This window comes from Corythoichthys intestinalis, chromosome 3, assembly GCF_030265065.1.
Source record: "Corythoichthys intestinalis isolate RoL2023-P3 chromosome 3, ASM3026506v1, whole genome shotgun sequence".
In the NCBI taxonomy this organism is placed as follows: Eukaryota; Metazoa; Chordata; class Actinopteri; order Syngnathiformes; family Syngnathidae; genus Corythoichthys; species Corythoichthys intestinalis.
The window spans coordinates 11,199,061-11,217,581 of NC_080397.1; the positions used below are offsets into that span (position 1 = coordinate 11,199,061).

Consider the following 18,521-nt stretch of genomic DNA (forward strand, 5'->3'; position numbering starts at 1 on the left):
TCCCCTGTTTCCTCTTTTGACCCCTCCCTCCATGACTTCCCCCCAAAAAGTCCAACTATATTTTGGGTGTGACGTTCGCATTCACATCCAATCAGCGCGCGTGAGAGGTCGACGAATCTCTCGAGATTTCAGTCTGCAATTTACAAATATCATATATTCAACACTAGATGTGCAATGCATGTTGTAATCAAACGGAACGAGCGGTGTCACTTGTCGGCCATTTTGCATCAGTGCCGTTCTGTTTTCAACAGAGTACAGTATTAAACGACTTGGATTTTCATAAACGGCAGAGATGCAGTAAATTAACGGAAGGCTTTAAAAAAAATTGCCGGATTTTTAATTTTTTTTTTTTTTAAATGCAGTCTGAATATAATAAATAATAGATATATTAATTAGGGTTGATGTAAGCCAGAAAGTTGGTAAAACCGTCAAGTATAGGGAATGGGACGTACTACGACATTGTTTGGACGCGCCTCCATGCTGATAATATGCTTTACTTCCGGTCCGCCAAATTCAACGGGGATTGTAACGTGTGGCAGTGCTAAACTAATTCCTTCGGTGTATTAGAAAGAAATTATGGGTGTGTATTGTTGTGTTACCGGGTGCAACAGCGTCTCCCACCCACGACAAAAAAGGGCAAGGAAAACTGGACTCACTTTTCACCGTTTTCCTGCATGGAGGACCAAATATCAGATCACGAAGGCACGACGGTTGGCTTGGGTCGCAACGGTTCGTCGGAAAAGCATTTCTTTTTATCATATTTCTGCTGGAATGAGAGTGTGTTCCCGTCATCTCTACTCTTGTAAGTTGAACGATTTATCCACTGTTTTGGTTTCAATACGTTTTTTTGTGTGTTTTTTACCGTTGTGTAACCTGTTGTGTTCCTAGGTAAACCTGCATATGAAATGCTGACAACACATCCCGATTGGTCACCGTCTGTCTTCTTGGATTATTTGACAAAGAAATTTGTTCCATTTGTCTTGTGTCGGACTCAAACAAGCCCCTGCAGCAGACGCCATCTCAGTCTCCCCTTCTTGTCAATGGACTGCGGGCTTTTAACTTGTGAAAATGCAAGAACTTAAATGCACATATTTATTCTGCCTGGCTATTTAACTAAGGCCAGTGATTATTTTTTTTAACCACTTTGACAAAAACACATTTCATTGTAATATTGCATATATTCTATTATTTCTATATAATATATTCTTGTTTGCTCTAATGTAGACTTTAGACTGTCAATTCAAATAGTGTTGGAAAAGTTGCAATACCTAAAATAGAAATGCAAGAACTGCAATGTACATATTTATACACCTTTATTTACCTAAGGCCACTGAATTTTTCAAAACTGCTTTGAAAAAGACAGGTTTTGTTGTGATCTTGTATTTATATAGTATATAGCTTTTAATAATGTATTATGTATTATAATATTTGCTGCCCCCTGTCAGAGTGGGCCATTTTGCACTAAAAGGATTTTAAACTGTCAGTTCAAATATTGTGTTGGAGAACTTGCAATACTTAAAATGGAAATGCAAGAACGTTTTAGCACATATTTATTCTGTCTGGCAGTTTACCTGAGGCCAGTAAATAGTTTTTTTTTTAACTGCTTTGACAAAGACACGTTTATTGTAATCTTGTATTAGTGTATTACTTATAATTTATTATATAATATTTGCTGCCCCCGTCAGAGGGTGGGCCTTGTTTGCACTAATTTAAAGATGTTAAACTATCAATTCAAATATCGTATTGGAGAAATTGCATTACTTGAAATAAATCTATTGCAATTTATCAGTCCCAGTTCTTGCCTATACAACACTGTCCAAACATTGTCAATGCATATTCCATATAGAATAACAAAATTAAAACACCTGACTTTGTAATTATTACACCTGTTTATTATGAAGAGCTGAAGTAAACAAGCAATTAACAGTTTGTCAAGAACTTGTTCAAGTCATGTTTTTGTATTCACATTTTATTGACTTTTCACAACACTTGGGCTCATGTTTGGAAGACAACAGCAAACAGAAGTTTCAGCGTGCACTCTTCGCCTTTCCAACCTCTCATAACGCTCTGATGTAGTGCGCTTGACCTCAGAATAACTCAAGAAGACCAATCGGGATGTGTTGTCCAAAACAGTGGATAAATCGTTCAACTTACAAGAGTAGAGATAACGGGAACACACTCTCATTCCAGCAGAAATATGATAAAAAGAAATGCTTTTCCGACGAACCGCTGCGACCCAAGTCATCCGTCGTGCCTTCGTGATCTGATATTTGGTCCTCCATGCAGGAAAACGGTGAAAAGTGAGTCCAGTTTTCCTTGCACTTTTTTGTCGTGGGTGGGAGACGCTGTTGCACCCGGTAACACAACAATACACACCCATAATTTCTTTCTAATACACCGAAGGAATTAGCTTAGCACTACCACACGTTACAATCCCCGTTGAGTTTGGAGGACCGGAAGTAAAGCATATTATCAGCATGGAGGCGCGTCCAAACAGTGACGTAGTACGTCCCATTCCCTATAGCGTACCGTACGAATGCTATTTTTAGACCGCAAGGCTGCGTGACGTCACCATCGTAAACAGGAAGAGGATCAACATAGAAACGCCTTCACATACAACCCATGTTAGTACTGCTTGTTTTCTGTCAGTAATATTTCAAAAAAGAACATGCCGAGTAAACACTGCTGCTATGGAACTTGTAGAAACAACTCTAGACATTACGACATATGAAGGATGTTTTCTTCATAAGTTTCCCGAAGCCAGAAACTCAGAGGAAAAATGTGAACAATGGAACAACTTGTGCGGACGTCCAAAAGACCAGTTTGACGCCAGCAAGGTGAAGCCATTCACCTTCATATGCAGTTGGGTGTTTTTGTTGGGGGTCATGGTCCTACAGATCCATTGCCTGCCCAAGCCTGCCCCGAAGAGGTAAGCCATTTTTATATTTTTACTTATTTTTTAGCGTGGCGTTTTGCCGTGCAGCTTCTGTCTGACTATGAATGACCTCAAAAAAATTAAAATGGTATCTGACTGCCACTGTTGTTACCTTTTCTGTTGCAAAAAAAAAATTCAGTAAGGGGAAGTGTAAATAAATTATAGAATTAAGATTTGTTATTAATGAAAAAATGAAAAGTGTTCGTTGGCTGTCGCTGAGTAGCATTTGCGATTGCTATGCAAAAATAGCAATATAAATTACCACAAAGAACAGTCACAGATGTAAGACAACCAGAGGATATACTATCTAAGAAAGACAGGGCATATGGTGGTAAAGGATAGCTTGTTGAAACAGGCAAATGTCATTGTCAGTGGCGTAAAGCAATGCACAAAAGAAAAAGGTGTCAATAAAAAAGCTACCTATGGATCAGGTCGTCTCTTTTTCCCGTCTTTTTCAGCCCTCGACACTCAAGCCATCTCTTTAACTGAACATTTGTATGTTCTTACACATCATTACCAGTGATTTGGCATCAGGAACATCATTTTCAGACAGAATTGGTAGGTTTAGCTCAGTAAACATCTTGTCCGTACACTATTTACACGCATCCAGCATGAGGGACAAACGCAAGCTTGACCCCACCTAGCAACAGTTGCTAACGTTATGAATATTAATGAGCAATGGTGACATGTTACGTGCGGTACGCTATTCAGCGATATTTTAGTGGAGAAAATCACTCACCCAATGATCTGACGCAAGATGGCCGCCAGTTATTTAGGCTGCTGACTCTACCTTTAGACATCTAGTTAATATTATAATTTGTTTCAAATGAAGCTGGAGTCAACACATCCTTTGCTTTTGGAAAATGGTCACAATATGAATGACTCTAAATTACCCAATATCAAAATTCGACAAAAAAAACATTTTCTTCAAACAGAACTTCAATTATGCAATTTTTTTCTAAGAAAGATGTTGAATTGTGACATCCCAAATCTTTAAGTTCCCCATTTCACCAAAGGCAAAGGAAGTTCATTATAAAATTGTGTACCCCTCTTCAGAATTCTTAAGGCTCCGATTTAATTTAGACCACAACAACTGTGTTTTTTGTAATGAAGACATTGAAATGACTGACCATTTATTTTTTTGAATGTAAACTTGTTAATGCTTTTTGTGAAGATTTGTATGACTGGTTATTTCCTAAATTTTCCAATCTCTCTAGCTTCACAAAAGAAAATGTTTTGTATGGAATCTGTAGCCATCAATACAATTATAAATCTTGGTAAATTTTTCAGAAATAAGAATGAATATTTCAAATCTATGCCAAATTTTAATATTTTTCACAAATAGTTATTTCATTATTTTTCTTCTTTGAAAAATATGAATGGGAATTTTTTTTTGAAACTGTGTAGAATTGTTGAGGAGCTTGAATTAGCTGATAGACCCTAAAATTCTTCTTTTATTTATTTATTTATTATATAGTTTTTTCTCTCTCTCTCTCTCTATTTAATATTTTTTAACTCACATTTATTATGTGATTGTGATTTCTGATGTCGGATTCATGATTATTCCTTAGGCATGTCTGTTATGTTTAAAGTTGGACAACAATGTAAATTGCCACTTACAGTATGTAGTACTGTTTAAGTGGATGTATTTAAAAAAAAAACATATACATATACATATATATATATATATATATATATATATATATATATATATATTAGGGCTGTCAAAATTATCGCGTTAACGGGCGTTAATTTTATTTTTAAATTAATCGCGTTAAAATATTTGACGCAATTAACGCAGATGTCCCGCTCAGACAGATTTAAATGACAGTACACTGAAACGCTCACTTGTTGTTATGGAGTTTGCTGGCGCTTGGGTGAATGACCATCTCGCATATTGCCTCAAACAGATGACATCATACGAGGCCGTTTATGGACATTAAGAGTGAAGAGAATGCCACCGACCGCTTGGGGGTAGTGCCGTTCCATACTCATGTTATTTCTTCTAAATTGTGAGACGTTTATGCTGTATTCACAATGCAATGCAAATTGCTATTTGTACTCCACACATATTTCGGGAAGTTTTCTTTCTTTTAGTGGCAATTATGTGTCTCTTGTTGTATTTTGGGTAAGATATGTACAAATATATGTTATACAGTAGAGGCGAGTGGACACAGGCATTCTTTGGACCGCACCGTTTATTGGCAACTCCTTCACAACAAACATACAGTGGGGAGAACAAGTATTTGATACAATATCAAATACTTGTTCTCCCCACTGTAAGTATCGTTTAGTGAAAGCACAACAAAAATAATATTCCTATCTCTCCCCAAAAAAATAATGTTCACAAAAAGAAAAGCACTTCAGTCTATAGTAATGAGGCCCTATTCTGACACACAGTTAAACAACAATGAAAAATGAACTGGCATTCCATATCAAAATAGCTATGCAAAATACACGTAAAACTTAAGACTTTGGTCACTCTATTTTTATTAATGTTATTTGTATTCCTCTTATTATTATATTACTCTACTTTTGATTGAAAATTCTACAAATTTTATTAAAACGAAAACATGAAGAGGGGTTTTAATATAAAATTACGATAACTTGTAACTATAACATTTATCGTCTTTCTATCCTTGGATCACTTTAACAGAAAGAATGTTAATGCCATTTGTGGATTTATTGTTACAATAAACAAATACAGTACTTATGTACAGTATGTTGTATATATATATCCGTCGTGTGTCTTATCTTTCCATTCCAACAATAATTTACAGAAAAATATGGCATATTTTATAGATGGTTTGAATTGCGATTAATTGCGATTAATTACGATTAATTAATTTTTAGGCTGTAATTAACTCGATTAAAATTTTTAATCGTTTGACAGCCCTAATATATATATATATATATATACAGGGGTGCACATAAGTGGTCCGCATGCGCGCATGCGGACTGGACATTGACAAACGCGCTGGCCCTCAACGGCTTCCATACGCTTTTGCGTACCGATGACTGACCACTGTATTTGCGGCGGACACGAGAAAATAACTTCTCAAAATGTCGAAGAGGCAGGCCACACTGAGTAATTACTTCCGTGTTCTCCCACCCCCGTCAAAAGACAGACAGACGACAGAGACGTCACCGGAGCTACCGAAAAAAAGGACTTTTGCTGAAAAGTGGCTACAAGAGGTACCATGGCTAGAAGCAAATGATGCTCGCACGAAAATGCGGTACAAAATGTGCTGTGAGAATCCCAATGTCGCCGATAAGAGCAGCGCATTTTATGTAGGGTCAAAGAATTTCAGCCATCCAAACTTTGAAAAGCACGAAAAAAACAGAGCATGTGGCAATTAAGCAAACTATCGATGTCAAACAGGACCCCACTCGCCCTATGGACAAGTGGCGGTGGAATAGGGCGGAATAAAGGTAATGAACAGCGACATGCACTGACAAACGTGTTTTTGCTCGCATTTTACAAAGCTAAACATGCACGTTCAATGAGGTCTTATTAGGAGGACAGCCCACTTTTAAAAAGGCTTGGAGTTAATGTGGGAGCCGCATAATGCCCTTTATTTTGAATTGGTGCTTTTTATTTCTTTACATTTCACTTCAAAGTAATGGCAATTTTGTTGTGCCAGTTGATGTTAATCAAGCATTAATTGTTAATATAATTAATTAAAGTTAATTGGCTCTAAGTAAAGCTTGTCATAAATTTATTGCATCAGGCGGGTCGGCTCTCAAGCTCAATGAGGACCAAGTCACATCTCCAGGTCCTCCTCTGAGAACCTGGGCAAAAAAATTATGTGCACCCCTGGATATAGACCTCCAATCTGTTTGGGCGGATGGATTGGAAGTCTGTATAAGTCAATGACAGCAAGTGAGTTAATTTGTAGATTCAGAAGGTTGCCAAAGAGACATCAATGTAAAATTGACTTTTGAGTGGAACTTGAATTATTTTGAATTTATTTTGTCAATGAATTTGTCTTTCAAATCAATATGATATACTAGTACATATTAATTAAATGCGGATTGTGAATTTTAAGAAATTTCAAACGATCCCTGCAAACCAGCCACGGTGACGTAAACTGCGAGGCTCTAACTTGACCACAAGAGGGGGAGGTGATCTAATCAAAATATTTGCGTTTTACTCAAAAGTCGTTTTGCAATCTAATGAACTTTTTTTTTTTTTTTTTTTTTTTTTAATAATTTCTGTTATCAATGACAATCTAAGTGATTTTTGCAATTATTTGAACACAAACATGATGCAAATATTGCAAATAAAAGTTTTTCTGTGACTTGTATCTTTAAAAATATAGGATTTTAAGTACTGCAGTATTGGAAGCATAGACGGAGTTTGACTTTTGGGGCAGGAGGGGCACAACATGTTGATGACTCCGAAACACGGTGTCAGCAGTAAAATTAAATTACAAGAATATTTATAATAATAAGTTGACAATGAGTGTTTTTTGTTTCCCATCATTCTTGAGGGGAATTCTAAATCAGGCTGCTTAAGCAATACTTTTCGCCAAGACCGTCATCCATTGAATATGGTACGCCCGCCGGTGTGGTGCCAATGTAGTTACCCCAGTCAATAATCGTATCCCCTGGGCGGAGCCATATGAAGGTAAATTTGTGCCTTTATTATTCAATCAAAAAAAAGTTGCTTCAGTTAAAAAAAAAAAAAAAAAAAAGTGTTTGAATGCAAAAATAAATTTGAAACTAAAAAAAAATGCTAACGAAAGCTATTTTTCTTTGATTTCTTTTTTTTTTTTTTTTTTGAAGTCGTTTCTTTTGATTGAAGCAACTTTTTTGATTGAAGTAATGTTGATTTGTGTTTGGGCCACATTTTGGCTCGGACATTTTTGTCATTATTCAATCAAAAAGTAAGTTGCTTCAAAAAAATATATAATTTCAAAAAGATAATCACTTCAGTCAAAAAAAGAAAAATTTCAATGATGGTAAAAGTTTTTGAATGCGAAAAAATATTAGAGATTGAAAAATTTGCGTTTGGACACTTAATTTTTAATCGAAAAAGTTTTCTTTGATTGAAGCAATCCTTTTTGTGTTTGTGCCATATTCTGGGTAGGACAGTTGTGTCTAAATCATTTAATCCCCCCAAAAAGTTGCTCCAATCAAAAAAAATATTTTCAAATAAAAAAAAAATCTTTTGAAGAAAAAAAAATCTATCTATCTATCTATCTATCTATCTATCTATCTATCTATATATATATATATATATATATATATATATATTTATTTATTTTTTATTTTTATTTTTTTGCTGAAATTTATAGCAAAGCAAATGACCGTCTAAGTTGTAGTCACATGATCTGTTCAAAAAATAATTTTGACCCTTTATAAAAGTATATTTTTTTGTTAATTTCATTCATTTTTGTTGCAGTTTTATTGCTTTACAACTTTTATATACATAGGAAATTCAATTACATGCAATGACACTTTTCGGCCACCAGGGGGGGCCTGGCCTTCCTGCCCCCATTAAAATTCGCTCATGATTGAAAGGGTTTTTTAAATTTATATTTAATGAAGTGAGGACCTAAAATTACATTGTTTGCAAAAAAAAAAAAAAAATTGTGTGAACGATTAAAAAGGAAGATTATTAATATTTGAACTTTATCCATTAATATGCAAATTATTCAGTATATTTTCCTTGGAAAATTCAATGATGATGTTGAAACTGATATCAAACCATAATTTAGTTTTCATTTATTCAGCTAAATGCATATAATTAATTCGGGCTGGCAAACCTTCTACTGCATTGTGTCCATTTAACCCCTTGGTGCTTGAATAATAAATATATATAACATCTGTGGAGACCCCAGAGTCAAGTTTGGCAACACCTCCAAAGGTGGTCGAGAACAACCAAGCCAAGATCCTGTAGGACTTCCAGATCCAGACAGACAAACTGGTGATGGCCAACCAGCCTGACGTGGGGGTGGATAAACATCAGAAGACGGCGGTAGTGATAGATGTCGCAATCCCGAGCGATAGCAACATCAGGAAAAAAGAACACGAAAAGCTGGAGAAATATCAAGGTTTGAAGGAAGAGTTGGAGAAAATGTGGGGAGTGAAGGCAACAGTGGTGCCAGTTATGATCGAGACACTAGGGGCAGTAACCCCTAAGCTGGGTGCATGGCTCCAACGGATACCACGAACAACGTCGTACGTCTCCGTTCAGAAGAAGTTCAGAAGTTCAATCCTAGGGACAGCCAAGATCCTGCGCAGAACCCTCAAGCTCCCAGGCCTCTGGTAGAGAACCCGAGCTTGAAAGGAGAAACCATACCTATACTGTATATATATATGTATATATATATATATTATTATATATATGTATATGTGTGTGTGTGTCTATATATACTGGCCGTTCCAATATGGTTGACCCCATTCTAAATGCCCATATCTCGGAAACTACTTGATGGATCTTAATGAAACTAAATACACTTTATGTTGAAGGACATAAGTTTTATTGGTTAAATTTACAAAGAAAAGTACAAATATTTGTTGGTTCAATGACAGATTTTCATAAATGTTCAATATGAGTGCCACCTGTGACTCTGCACACATCGAGTCGGTATTCGAGCTCGTGCCAAACTCGCTGAAATTTCTTGAAATTTTTGGTGCTAAGTCCTAATTTGTTTTGTAGTTAGTGCCTTCTTTGCAAAATTTGTGAAGAAGGCATGCTGCACTGTCTTTGGTGACGGAGTCCGAGCATACTGTAACACGCAAAATGCCTTTTCTTTTGAAGTGAACGGCATTTCTTAACCTGAAAAGATAGAAATGCCAAACGTTATACACAAAAACTTGAAACGTTTCTACACAAGCTGTGAAAATTTGAGGTAATGCCAACGAAAATTGTCAAAATTATTGGCCTACGAAATGGGGTCAAACATTTTGGAAGACCCTATATGTATATGTATATATATATATATATATATATATATATATATATATATATATATATATATATATATATATATATATATATATATATATATATATTAAGCCTGAACGATATATAGTTTTAACATCGCCATCGCGATGTGTGCGTGCGCGATTGTCCCATCGCAAGGACATGCGATAGTTTTCATTTTTTTAAATCCACATACGCCCTGCTTTCTGCTCTGCGCAGAGCCTCAAGGCCCAAGTACACTGCATGCGTGATCGTTGCGTTTCCGGTCCGACTCCGGTAAAAAATAGCGCCGGAGCCAATCCGTTCCCATTATATCCTATTGTTCAATGTATACTGGCCGCGTCAGTGCTCCGGCTTGACTGCGAACCACCTCCGGCGTGCCGCATGCCCGCCGGATGGTATTGGCTATTTTCTATTTTTGCCGGACACGCATCCGGCAAAATGGGCGGAGCTGGGCCTGGACGTAACAACCCAGGTGCCTAATCACGGTTTAAACACGAGCGAAGATGGATGATGAGCGCTTCATCATGGAGGTGGAAACCCACAAAATCATTTATGATACGGCAGATCCTTTCTATAAGGACAATATAAAAAAGGAAGCTGCAAGGTGTCCTATTATGTGTGTTTTTCTGTCCTGATCTCATCATGATGCAGTCATGTCTGTCTCTTAATTCCAGATTATCTAAAATATCAATATGCAAAGAAAATATGTGCTCTCTCTCTACTTCTCTGATGAGTATACACTCCGTGTGTTTTTCGTTGTTTTAAATGGCACATTATCGCGCGCGAGAGCTCATGGGGGGGGCGAGGTTGGCGGACCGCAGCCGTGCAGCAGCCGGTATGATTTGCCTGTTTTTGACGGACTGCGTGGCACGCAGGCAACACTGAACCGGACCGGAACCGCAACGATCACGCATGCAGTGTACTTGGGCCTTCACACGCTCTTTGAACCTCACAGTCACTGCAGCACTTGCTTATTAAAGTTAACGATGCTGGTATCTTTGATCTTGCCAAAGAAGCGGACATTACAGCGCAGCAGCTGTCAATCATCGTTTACCTTGTTAAACAGTTTCTGCAAGGAAGCCGCTTTGGAATGAATGTGTGTGTGTGTGAAGACGTTTGAGACATATAAATTAAATGGCTGATGGGGGACGGGTTTCGATAAGCATCTGCTTTTCCCGTCTTTCCTTGTCTGTCTTCGTCTTTCCTTCGGGTAAAATTCCACACTCTGAAACTGTCAATGATTTTGATGATGATGACAATGACAATAAATGCATATAAATGCCAGAAGTGATCATGAGGAGTTTGTAATTTCTACATGTCCACCAAGAGTCACAGCTAAGGTAGATAAACAGAAGTATTTCATTTTTCTACTACAGTACTTTATTCTTGTTCAAAAATGATTTGGTTGGACAGTTATGTTTAAAACTCACCATAATTATTACATTTGAAGTGCTTAAAACCATTTATTAATATATATATATATATATATATATTTTTTTTTTTTTTTTTAAATCATACTTTGGGGAAAAAGTGAGAAAAAAAACATGCCTTATATGTATCTCTTTCCAATGCTAAATCTGAATAAATACATTGAGCACACACATACAAAAATACAAATTTGGGAGGCGGGGTGCGCGCGGTTTTTCACTTATCGTGGCTGGTTCTGGTCCCCATTAACCGCGAAAAATGAGGGATCACTGTACACTGGTCATTGTGAGTCATCCAAAGTCTTTCCAAACAGCTATTCAAGTCATCTAGTGAAAATTTCTTAAAAAAAATTTTTTTTTTCTTTTTATCGTTCAGAAACAGTCCAGCACATAACAGCAGGGTGTCAGATAGTGGCAGGAAAACAATACATGGAAGCCATATCCAAGTCGCCGGCATACTGTACAGAAACTGTACAGGGGCTCCATGCAAGATCTCACCCCGTGGCATCAAAATGATAACAAGAACGGTGAACAAAAATCCCAGAACCACACGGGGGGAACTAGTGAATGACCTACAGAGAGCTGGGACCACAGTAACAAAGGCTACTATCAGTAACACAATGCGCCGCCAGGGACTCAAATCCTGCACTGCCAGACGTGTCCACCTGCTGAGGCCTGTACACATCCAGTCCCGTCTGCGGTTCGCTGGAGAGTATTTGGATGATCCAGAAGAGGACTGGGAGACCGGTTGGTTGGCCACAACCATCTTATCAGTCTGTTTCTGGAAGACCCACAGGTTCTTAGCCCTCCCATTTTCCACCACATTGGGAGGTATTCCCCATTGCGATCTAGGGGTCTTCAGTCCACTAATACTTAGAAACATTGTGGAGTGTTCGATCAGCCCACTTTGCATATTTTTGGGATGTGGGGGGAAACCGGAGTATTTGGAGAAAACACACGCAGGCATGGGGAGAACATGCAAACTCCATACAATAAAAGTGGTTAGCATGTCTGCTTATTTGAATGAAATAACATAATTTGCAATTTGTTGTTGTTTATTTTCTTTTTTTACACAATGTTAATTTCCTCGTTTCACATGAAGGCACCAAATCGACAGGTTTGAAAACAAAATTTCACTGGGTGGGTGGTCCTTACTTGTCATGATGACGTGGCACTATCGTATTGGCCGGTTTCCTGATATTTAAATGTGAGTATGAGTAGAGTGACGTCAGTTCCCCCAATTCCCCCCTCCCTACCCTTCTCTGTCACGGTTGACAGTGAGCGAAACAAACATGGCGACGGCGTTGAACGGACGCGGGTTTCTGGGAACTTTGCTGCTCTTGACCCACCTCGCTGTTGGCGTCCGTGCCGAAGCGGCCCTAGCGGAGCCGCGGACCGCCACGCGGATTCTAGGCATGCGGCTAGAGCGCAGCGACACGCCGGCCGCGACCACCGACCGCGGGGTGATCCAGGTAACCGAGGGCAGCGACATCCTGGTCCGGTTCTACGGGCTCCACTTGTTCCCCAACAGTTCCGCGCTGGTCCGCTTCACGGAACTCTACTCTAGCGAGTCGGAGGACGATGCGCATGGCGCCGTGGATGTGTCTCTTAATAGGACTTGCCCGGAACATAGCAAGGATCTGCTGGTGAAGGGCACCATGGACGTGAGTAATCGCAACACCTCTGGGGTGGCAAGCGTCGTCGTCAAGCAGCTCCGCAAAAGCGAGGTGGTCAAGGTGTTCGCTCTGTGCGTGCGGGACCCCCTGGACCCGCCGGACGCCTGGTCCCTGCTGGACGAGATGGACGGGAGGGTGCGCGTGGTGGAGGTCAAGAAGTCTCTGCTCCCCATCTGGCTCCAGGTGAATCACAGCTGCTACAAGTACTCCGGTACAAGTACAGATCATTGCCTCCGAAAGAAAGTCGTGTTACTACTACTTGTAATTCTTTCAAGTTGCAAAGTACAGTCTTTAGCTCGTTGTCAGCCATTGACGGTGATAAAACGTCTAATCATGTGGCTAGCTTTATCCTTCTGCTGTGAATTTAAAAAAGTTTATCACATGTAGACGTCCAGTTCATTTGAACACAATATTATGTGGCTCTTGAAAGAAGGGAATATCTTGTGACAAATGGCTGGGAGTAAATGAGTTGAACCATTCACCACCATATACGTAAAAACAATGTTGTTTCTTCAGCTCATAACTGAAGAAGGAAAAAAAAAAAAGAGTTGAATCAAACCTTTTTATATGATGAAAGATTGGGATCTAGTCTTTTGTGGCGCTTGAAAGAAGGAGATGCTTTGTGAAAAATTTCTAGGAGTGAATGAGCTAAAATTGGAAAATATTGGCTTAAACCATTGAGAACCTTGTGTAGAAGTCTTTCCAAAATAACGTAAAAAAAAAAAAATTATATCGATTTAAAATATTAGGGCCATTTAATGAATAATTAAAGAGCACATCTTAGAAATGGCTCCTTTTAAACTGTGACATCATTTTAAAACATATCGATTCTTGTCAGGGGCATTTGTTGGCATGTGTTTTTCACCCTTTTCTGTGTCACGGCATGTTTTTACATTGGAAAAAAATCTTGCGGCACACCACAAACCAAAAATGTTCCAAAATTACTTTATGTACAGTATATTTAATTATAGAATTATTTCTTAATATTTTCACAGTATGAAACTTGAGCCTGTTTAGATGAACACAAAGACGATATCTTGGCAGGAATCTTCTTCAACAGATCTCAATCCTTCTCTGTTTTTATTTTTTTGTAGCAATTAGCCTTGAAAAGCTCAGAATTATCAGACAGGGGGACTTTAGCAATGTCTTTAAACGCATCAGGGCGGACCATCTCGCTGTCAATGGCTTTGCAGGCAGGTAGTATTAATGTCCCTGCCACAGTGTGTGACTTTTTGGATTTAACAACAAGTTCAGCAACAAGGTACCTTTAAGGGCATTCTCATTTACCTTTGTAGTTTTTCTCAAAAAAGTTGCCTGTTTCTCTGTGTTTTCACGAAGGCGAATAAAATAGTCTATCGACTTGTTTTGAAGCGACAGGTGTTTCGTTTGGAGATGACATTTAAACTTGCTTGGCACTATGACGCTGTTGGATAGCTGCTCGTGTCGCGTTCAAGAACTGCTCTGATTTCTAGCCATCAGCCACCTTGCTGTCCTTGACAATGCGTTGGAATAAAACACATTAGCAAGGTGGCTGATGGCTAGAAATCTGAGCAGTTCTTGATCGCGACACGAGCAATACTTTGCTCATCTACACACGACCACAACCTTCTACCTACTCCTTCCCTCCTACTGCAACTCCACCCAACGACATAAAAAAAAAAAAAAAAATAGAAATGCCATATTGAATAATTTCTCGCGGCAAACCTGACAATCTCTCACGGCACAATAGTGTGCCACGCCGCACTGGTTGAAAAGCACTGATCTATTGGGATAAAAAGGGGATGCAAATTGAGATACATTTATTGTTACAGCCTCAGTACTGGCGATACCCGAAATGTCTATGGAGGAAGTCGGCGTGATGTCACGATGACGTCACCTTGCTTAGCAACGTGTCGCCGTTTTGTGAAGGGGGTACGCACAGCTAAACATTCCATAGACGAACGTCTGAAATTCATATAGTTCAGGTGTGTTTTGCGTCTTTTTTTCCTTAAAACGTCTTAAACGTGGCTTACTATTATCACGAGTCACTGCCGACAGACGCGAGGAGGCGATGCAATTTAAAATTAGCGTTTATTGGCTTACAAAGCTGCCGATACAAAGTCGCAGCTGATAGCTGGATAAACAAAGGAATGGCCTGCAGTGGAGTTCGGAAACATCTACAACTACCTCATAAAGTCACCCAGTAAGTTGACCTTTATCATTTACGTGGAATATGTACTGTGTGGAACTGAGAAAATTGGTAGTATATATGAAGTAGAGCTGAAACGAGTACTCGAGCAACTCGAGTAACTCGAGTTTAAAAACTGATCCGAGTAATTTTATTCACCTCGAGTAATCGTTTATTTTGACAGCTCTAAGCATCACGTTTTGCTCGGACTACTTTTAATGCGGGACAACGCGCTGTCACGTGCGGAGAGGAAGAAGGGAAAAAAAAAAACCTACTGCAGCTGACAGCCGCCACAAACGACGCCGACGTTGCCAAATACTAGCCCGCACGATGCTACGTTGGTAACAGCTAGCGTCTGATGCGTCTCATAAAGATCACATGTATGTTAAACTAGATGCGCAATGACAGACTCGGCCGCGTCTGGGCAGCGTTATTAAACAGCCGCCATCTTAAAGCAGTACAGCGCTAAGCGCTAATAAAGAGCGCTAAGCACTAATAAATAAGATTAACGTTACTGTCGCTACTAGCTCACGTGAAGTTAGCCCTGCGGAGGACTAGGTTTCAATTAATTATGACCACTGTCATTGCGTGGCTAACGCGTCTTACATACAGGCTTTAAGATAACATAGCATTGTGGAGTGATGAGGGTGTAAAATAAAAACTTATCATGCTAACTATCAATTTTAGCTCAGGAGTCATTGCTGGAAAAAGCACCAAGTAGCACTGGTCCCTAATGTGCTCCAGTACAGCCTGTATCATACATTTATTTTGAACACTGCAAAAACTCAAAATCCTATCAGGACTTACAGTTTAGACTAACTTAAAACTTAACTAGAACTTAAAAATGGCTTGACACAAAGAGAAATTCAAATGAAACACGTGGGAAAAAATCCTAACTTTTAAGTGATGTGTGTTATCAAGCGTAACGGCATTTTTAGGTAATATATATATATATATTTTTTTAAAAATAAGATCTAAAAGTTTTTTGTGTGAAAGCAGTGAATTAGTCTTTTTTTTTTTTTTAATTCTAGCTACAATATACATCGAAAATAAAGACACTGATTGACTGAAAATGGTTCAAGATTAGATGAAATGTCTTGTTTTCTCATGTATATTTATAATTGCTCTTCACCTAAAAATATATTTGTTTTATCCGATTACTCGATTAATCGATAGAATTTTCAGTCGATGACTCGATTACTAAAATATTCGATAGCTGCAGCCCTAATATGAAGTGATTATTTCTGCCATTACCGGTAATTCGCCTCCAAGAGTTATTTCACCGTGAACACGTCACGGCAAAATAACCAATTTCCACCACGCCAATAATTTACCGATTGACTAATCAGAGCAGTTCACGGCAAAAGAAAAAAAACGCTTTGCGAGTTGCTGGTTAAGGTAAAAATAACCACTGCCTAGTCTATTGAATCGTAGCAGCTAATTGGGGCAAAAAATAATCGATTAAACTCACCAGTAATAAAATGTCGGCTGCAAACATAAATGTGCTTGGATTTAGGTTCCCACAGGCGAAAATAGTCCATGGAACAGTCTTCTTTTACTGTTCCTTGATTAATTGCGCTCAGCCATTTGTTTCTCCTTTTTTTCTCACGTGGAAGAATGAAGAACTTCAAATGCGGCTCCGAACTCTTCCTTGTGTGACAACCCGCAACACAGCAACTTTTAGCCATTCCGACAGAAAAAAGACTGCAATTAAGACAAAGTTCAATGCGTTTGTATTATAAGTGACTCGTCTTTTACCCCATTGTCAATATGGCGACGCTTTGTTGTGGCTGGTGACGTCATTAAATGCCCGGATGTCCGACTGCCTCTGTTAAAGCATTTGTCCTTTTGGACTTGCCCCCCCCTTCAGGTGATCCTCATCTCATTTCTCCTGGTCCTGTCGGGCATGTTCAGCGGGCTGAACTTGGGCCTCATGGCCCTGGACCCTATGGAGCTGCGCATCGTGCAGAGCTGTGGCACGGAGAAGGAGAAAAAGTACGCCCGCAAGATCGAGCCCATCCGTCGTAAGGGAAACTACCTGTTGTGTTCGCTCCTGCTGGGCAACGTGCTGGTGAACACTACGCTCACTATCCTGCTGGATGACCTGACTAAATCGGGCGTGGGCGCTGTGGTGGCCTCCACGGTGGGCATCGTCATCTTCGGCGAGATCGTGCCGCAGGCGCTGTGCTCGCGGCATGGCCTGGCGGTGGGCGCAAACACCATCCTAGTCACCAAACTCTTCATGCTCCTCACCTTCCCATTGTCGTGGCCAATCAGCAAGATCCTGGACTGCGTGCTGGGCCAGGAGATTGGCACCGTCTACAACCGCGAGAAACTGGTAGAGATGCTGAAGGTGACGGAGCCCTACAACGACTTGGTCAAGGAGGAGCTTAACATGATCCAGGGGGCGCTGGAGCTGCGCACCAAGACGGTGGAGGACGTGATGACGCCGTTGGGTAACTGCTTCATGATCCACAGCGACGCCGTGCTGGACTTCAACACCATGTCTGAGATCATGGAGAGCGGCTACACGCGGATCCCAGTCTACGAGGGCGAGCGCTCCAATATTGTGGACGTGCTCTTCGTCAAGGACCTGGCCTTCGTTGATCCGGACGACTGCACCTTGCTCAAGACTATCACAAAGTTCTATAACCACCCCGTACACTTTGTCTTCCATGACACAAAGCTGGACTCCATGCTGGAAGAGTTCAAGAAAGGTCAGTGCTGGCATCTCTCTATGCTAATAAATATTGCGGTTAGTGTTGGTCCGATACCATATTTTAGCTCTCAATACCTATTCCGATACCTGGCTAGAATATACGATAGAGTATACATTTTTTTTCTTTTAATGCTAAATTACTGCATGTTCACGTGAATGTGAAGTAATTGTTAGCACGGCTTGGTCAGACACTGCCTAACTCATTGACGGCGGTAGATGTCCAATCCATTTAAACTGGGAGGGCGGGCAGCGAATAAACAAACTTTTATTCGCTGCCACTCTCTCACTTCAAATGGACTGGATGTCTCCTAGAGATAAACTTATTTCACAGCAGAAGCATAAGAAAACCATTTATTGCCCTCACCAAAATGTGTAAAGTCGTTGTCAAAAACTGGACGTTTCAGCAGGCAAAGCTCATTGGCTGCCATTGATTGCAATAGATGTCCAATCTGTTCAGACTGGTAGGGCTGGCAGCGACCACACGATTTGATTAACACTTTGACCGATTCACACCATTCCACCTTTAAAATGTTCCCAAAAATTCACGTGAATCAAGTTCTCTTTGGATTCACAGTTGCGCTAAAACACATTTTTGTTTGTCACAGAATGTTGTTGTACAAAAATTCATGGCTACTTGTCATAGTTTTTGTGAAATTCACA

General features: G+C 39.6%; 1 protein-coding gene across 2 annotated transcripts in view; it reads left to right on the forward strand.

Annotated features, from left to right (window-relative positions):
• Positions 1-12,541: 12,541 nt before the first annotated feature.
• The window catches only part of LOC130913164 (metal transporter CNNM4-like), a 59,753-nt gene continuing 53,773 nt past the window's right edge, over positions 12,542-18,521 (forward strand). For both annotated transcript variants that reach the window (XM_057831530.1, XM_057831531.1), the window contains exons 1-2: positions 12,542-13,158; positions 17,013-17,859. In XM_057831530.1, coding sequence (XP_057687513.1) covers positions 12,592-13,158; positions 17,013-17,859 — 1,414 coding nt within the window. In that variant the 5' untranslated portion in view covers positions 12,542-12,591. The remainder of the gene's footprint in view (positions 13,159-17,012; positions 17,860-18,521) is intronic.